The sequence below is a fragment of the Brienomyrus brachyistius genome, chromosome 19 (genome assembly GCF_023856365.1).
Source record: "Brienomyrus brachyistius isolate T26 chromosome 19, BBRACH_0.4, whole genome shotgun sequence".
Classification (NCBI taxonomy): domain Eukaryota; kingdom Metazoa; phylum Chordata; class Actinopteri; order Osteoglossiformes; family Mormyridae; genus Brienomyrus; species Brienomyrus brachyistius.
In genome coordinates, this window is record NC_064551.1 from 19,695,548 (window position 1) to 19,701,389 (window position 5,842).

At 49.4% G+C, this 5,842-nt stretch overlaps 1 protein-coding gene across 1 annotated transcript; it reads right to left on the bottom strand.

Annotated features, from left to right (window-relative positions):
* Positions 1-1,291: 1,291 nt before the first annotated feature.
* On the bottom strand, positions 1,292-4,844 carry LOC125715107 (basic proline-rich protein-like). Its single transcript, XM_048986347.1, has 2 exons — positions 4,762-4,844; positions 1,292-2,498 (listed from the first exon to the last, which is right to left on the bottom strand). The coding sequence occupies exons 1-2, from the start codon at positions 4,842-4,844 to the stop codon at positions 1,292-1,294; spliced, it is 1,290 nt and encodes a 429-aa protein (XP_048842304.1).
* Positions 4,845-5,842: the final 998 nt, after the last annotated feature.

The following is a 5,842-nucleotide window of genomic DNA, read 5'->3' on the forward strand; positions in this document are numbered from 1 at the left end:
TCATAATTTGCGATAGTTCTTCCAGGGCCACGCCAGATCGCCGTTGTTTTCAGCACAGTGCCAAATATTGACCTGTATACTATCATCTTTATAAACGAAGTTCTTTTCTCTTGTGAGTAAATAATGGACGTCGTGAACTTGGAACGACAGCGGCGATCCGCTGATGTTTCTATTACGAGGGGGGTGATGTGATTTGGATAAACTGTTCCCGCTTTGCTTTGGTGTCATTTTGATGCCAATGCAATGAAAAACTCAATTATTTTTCCTATATTATTTGTAATTCAATTTTACTATATGTAATACCGAAACCGTCATAGAGTTGGATATGAACCAAGACGGCTAATGTAAGCCGGCTAATGTAATTCAGTGGTCCCGATGAAGACACACGGCAAACATGATAGGCCTACTATCGACCCATTTCAGGCATGCTGTAATTGATTTTATTTATAAACAAAACAAACCTTAATAGAAGAAACATACTGTGGGTTTCACTGAGAGCAGCTGATTGTACAGTAGAATATGCGTTGTTTAATCCCATATGCAATGCCTTCCCGTTACATGACACTGACCGTTTCGGTGCTCCAGCGCGGCTCCGGAAAGAGCTCGGTAATGAAAACCTGAGTCAGGACACAAAGTGCACAATGCAGTGCCTCGGGAAACCGCGTCACTTCCCCAGTCCTGTGTATGTGGGCCCGAACTTTAAACAATATTCACAAGGCAGCATGTTATGTGGGATTTTTTTTCCTTTTCACTAGCGTTACTTCTGTCACGTGAACTTGAAGGGTGTGACTGGCGGATCCCAGTCAGTGTTACTGTAAAGTGTTTGGGTGATTAGAATATTAAAATTATGTATGAAAACATTGTTTTTCTCTTCTGTCAGAGTTTCATGCAGACCATTCCTATTTAGATGCTTTATTTGTTCATGAATATATTTATTCATATATTGTCTGTCTCAATTTATTGGTGCTGACTTCAGCGTTTGTCGGAACAACTATCAGAAGATTTAAAAGAGGCAGGAAAAATGGCTCATATTCCATAGAGTGACCGAAGCAAAATGCCTTTGTTTAAACGTGGGGGGTCACGTGATAATTAGGGGAATATTATTTTGCTCCATGTCGCTCGCCTTTTGGGTACGTGGCACCGTCCAAAACAAGCCTCCAGGTAGCCATAACGCACCTGGCAAACCAGGCACATGACTGGAAAAGGATGTTGGCATACTTCTGTTAGTCACTTGCTTCCCTCCAGGTCACGCAGTTTGGCAGGAAGTCATTGGAATGAAAAAGGGCCTTCCTTAAAGACCTGTGCTGTCAGGGGGTCTGGGCGAGTTCTGGGCCTCTTCTGGTGCACTCCCGCGGTCAGGGGGTCTGGGCGAGTCCTGGGCCTCTTCGGGTGCACTCCCGCGGTCAGGGGGTCTGGGCGAGTTCTGGGCCTCTTCGGGCGCACTCCAGCGGTCAGGGGGTCTGGGCGAGTCCTGGGCCTCTTCTGGTGCACTCCCGCGGTCAGGGGGTCTGGGCGAGTTCTGGGCCTTTTCGGGTGCACTCCCGCGGTCAGGGGGTCTGGGCGAGTTCTGGGCCTTTTCGGGTGCACTCCCGCGGTCAGGGGGTCTGGGCGAGTTCTGGGCCTTTTCGGGTGCACTCCCGCGGTCAGGGGGTCTGGGCGAGTTCTGGGCCTCTTCGGGCGCACTCCCGCGGTCAGGGGGTCTAGGCGAGTCCTGGGCCTCTTCTGGTGCACTCCCGCGGTCAGGGGGTCTGGGCAAGTCCTGGGCCTCTTCTGGTGCACTCCAGCGGTCAGGGGGTCTGGGCGAGTCCTGGGCCTCTTCGGGCGCACTCCAGCGGTCAGGGGGTCTGGGCGAGTCCTGGGCCTCTTCGGGCGCACTCCAGCGGTCAGGGGGTCTGGGCGAGTCCTGGGCCTCTTCGGGTGCACTCCCGCGGTCAGGGGGTCTAGGCGAGTCCTGGGCCTCTTCTGGTGCACTCCCGCGGTCAGGGGGTCTGGGCAAGTCCTGGGCCTCTTCTGGTGCACTCCCGCGGTCAGGGGGTCTGGGCGAGTCCTGGGCCTTTTCGGGTGCACTCCCGCGGTCAGGGGGTCTGGGCGAGTTCTGGGCCTCTTCGGGCGCACTCCCGCGGTCAGGGGGTCTAGGCGAGTCCTGTGCCTCTTCTGGTGCACTCCCGCGGTCAGGGGGTCCAGGCGAGTCCTGGGCCTCTTCTGGTGCACTCCCGCGGTCAGGGGGTCTGGGCGAGTCCTGGGCCTCTTTGGGCGCACTCCCGTGGTCAGGGGGTCTGGGTGAGTCCTGGGCCTTTTCTGGTGCACTCTCGCGGTCTGGGGGTCTGGGCGAGTCCTGGGCCTCTTCTGGTGCACTCCCGCGGTCAGGGGGTCCAGGCGAGTCCTGGGCCTCTTCTGGTGCACTCTCGCGGTCTGGGGGTTTGGGCGAGTCCTGGGCCTCCTCTGGTGCACTCCCGCGGTCAGGGGGTCCGGGCGAGTCCTGGGCCTCTTTGGTCGCACTCCCGTGGTCAGGGGGTCTGTGCGAGTTCTAGGCCTCCTCTGGTGCACTCCCGTGGTCAGTAAGGTAGGAACCAGCCGCCATAGCCTCAGAAAGCCCCCTAGGCCACACGATGAACGGGATGTTTTGGTTTATTTAACATTTAATGTGGGCGTGAGGACAAGGTGGATGGTGCCCTCCGTTGCAGGCTCGCCTTGATTTATGGCTTGAACGGCAGACTCTTTTTTCCTCAGGGAAGTCTTTGAAAGCCCTTTATGGAGGAAGCAGCTTCACAGTCTCCTGGCCCTGTTTTTAAAAAAAATCTTCAGGAAAAGTTCACGCGTGCCAGGCATTGTCGAGCGGAGAGACAAAGGACGGTGACGTGTAGGCCCAAGGACCTGGCTGGCAGCGGTGGCAAATGGCAGGAAAAATGTCACGTTATCCCAAAATTAACCACCATTCAGAGTGTAAAGAAACATCACATAAACAAATTACCATTCATCTCCTTCACCACCGGCAAGAAACAGAAAAAAAGATCTTTTAATCTTTTACTCCGGTTTCAAAATGTGTAGAGAATCTGCAAGAATCTTTAGATAAACTTGTGGAAATTAATGGCATATTTGTTTTTGCAAAATTATATTGTATTATATATTTTATTTTAAATTATATTGTTTCCGCAGTTTTCAGCATGTCTTTTTCACCATCTAGGTTAGAGAAGAATTTAAATTAGCTGCTACATGTTTGGAAGATTCAGAATCAGTTTGGCATTTATCATGGCCTGACACAACAGTACCGCTAAGGTGTCTTAGCACTGTGGGCTTGTTAGTTGCCGATGATGTTTTCAAACGGGGCCTCAGATGTGTAATATAATTATATGTGATATTATTCCAACAGATGTAGCTGCAAGCGCCAAACCGTTGGGGGTGAAGCACGAGTTGCAGAGTGACTGGTGAGTTATGTTGTGGGTATTACAGACCTCTGAGCTTCAGAGAAAATGTTTGATGCAGTGGAATTCAAGGGCAGAAACCTAGACTGACCCCAAGCTAATGGTCTCATGTACAAGTTATGTCCAGGTTTTTATACAGCACAGTAATGGTCTAAGTACACAGAGTGATACCCAGAAGGTTGCTGGTTCATGATCTAGATGGCCCTGCTATAGTATGTACGCATGGCACCCTACTGGAAACCCCATGAGAAATTATGCAGCTCTACAAATAGGAACATAGGAGCCTAAGGGGACAGGGGTGTGTGTGTACCCCCAATATATATTTTAGGCTAATTCGTAGCCCCTCAATAGATATTTGCATTTAAATTTTTAAGCTGTCTCCCCCGAATATCAAACCCTCTCCTACACTATTGTGTATAAATGTATCCAAACTGTAAGTCACCCTGCATCAAAAGAGAAAGCAAGTAAATGTGAAAGTTAAGTAAATGTGCTGAGCAAAAGCGAAAAGTTACCGTATTTGGAAATATGAGGCACCCAGAGGGGCTCTTTGTTGATGCAGGCATTAACACATTTAGCCATTTAGACATCCTTTCCTCCCGTTTCAGGCAGGCTGTAAAAGTTTTGATTATGATGCGTTTTCCATAAGGAAATTTAAATCACAACGGGCCACACCGGCATTTCACAGAACGCGGTTTGTTTTCCTAAGGTATCTTAACCGCTCCTTGTGATTTTTATTGCCACGCATTAAGCGAACAGATCGCAGCCCCTTTGGGTGGGGGGGGGGGGGGGGGGGGTTTCCCTCTCAAAGAAACACAACTGCCAGCATTCACAAGAAGGAAAACAAATTAGACCTTATCTCTATTGTTTCACTTCTCTCTCTCTGTCTCTCTCTCTGTCTCTCTCTCTCTCTCTTCAGCTGCATCGGCCTGTCTGATGGGTCGACGCACGTTTAATGCGAACGGAGGGAAAAACCTCTAAATATAGCCGCCCTCACAGTGTGCAGCTGGGTGGGGATGGAAAAGGGAGGTCCAGGAGGCAGACCCCTGCCGCTAGCCGCGCGTCATCGGCTCAAAACGGTGACAGGCCGATGTGCCCAGCCCCGCCCCTGGCGGGCCGTGACCACGTGCCCCGTTAAGTGCCTAAAGACTGATTTACAGCACGGCCGGGCGCAAGCAGCCCAGACACACTCCTCTAACTCCACCCGTTATGGCGGGAACTTTGGCCCCTGAGTGTTTACGAGCTCAGACCTCATTTCGAAGGCACCTCTTTAACCCAGAGGACCTCAAAGATAGGTCTGGGTCACTAATAATACTTAAATAGCACCCGTTACCACCCTGACCAGGGGGCACCATCCTCCCAGGTCACGTCCAGCGAGGCAGGCTGGTGACCTTTAGGTCGCAATATGGCTGCCCTGGTGAGCATTGCGCCGTGAGGGACCTGCGGGGGCCTGGCCTGTACTCTCTCTAACGTTGCTCTGAGAACGCAGGCTTGCATGTAATTCCAGGCCTCTGTGGTCTAGACTGCAGCCCTTTCAAGGACCTCGCAGTGTTTACACAGCGAGGACATTAAGTGACACTTACGCACAGCCTACCATCTGCATTGTTCACTCTGCTCATGTTAATTCATATTAATCCGTGTGACATAAAATGCTTAATTTTATTAGTGAATGATCTTGAGGATAGTGCTCTGGGATAAAATGGTGATAATGAAAATGTAACAGAAAGTAACCCCCACCCCACCCGTTTTTCCACATTTCCCACTAAATTTGAGGAAAAGAATCTGATGCATAATAACTTGTATAAAAAAATTCAAAGAAGAATACTACCTAAAGTTGATATGGAACAAAATATAAGCAATCCTGGTATGTATTATTATTTTTCAAGTAAAACAAAATATATATATATATATATATATGTTATAAAGTGTAATGTTCTTTGCAATTCTATAAATTTTTGCAATTGGAAAACCTGTTTCGTTATAAATGTTATTTTCCCCCCAAATCAAAAATTCATAATCCCTAATTTTGTTATATTGGCTGGCAGCAGAGCAGCAGTGATGTAAGATGCCCTTGCAGAAGGCCACAGTATGACGTGTGATTGGCCAGAGTGGCTGTACTGAAGTTTTTTTATTTCTTTGCTTGTTGTATCACCTAGCCTGTTAGTTCAGTTGATTGGCTCTCCTCTTCGATCGAAGCTGGCTTTTAATACTCGCGCAGACCTTGTCCATGTTGGTTTTGTTTGTGTAACAAATCATTTCTGGGCCTTGCTCGCCTACCCCTTTGAATGTTTGTGTACGATGAGGTCAACCCCTTGCCAATCCACACTCTGGCGCTCGGCAAGCCAGCAAGGTCACCTGATGGCCTTTGGGTGGCTTTGTGCATATGGTGCATGTCGTATAATATGTGTGTCGAATTCACGTCA

Excerpts from the sequence above, each read along its gene's own strand:
- LOC125715107 (XM_048986347.1), bottom strand. The coding sequence starts at position 4,844 with ATGCTCACCAGGGCAGCCATATTGCGACCTAAAGGTCACCAGCCTGCC. Across the intron at positions 2,499-4,761 it reads TGGGAGGATGGTGCCCCCTG|TGCGACCAAAGAGGCCCAGG; the intron begins GTCAGGGTGGTA and ends TGACCACGGGAG.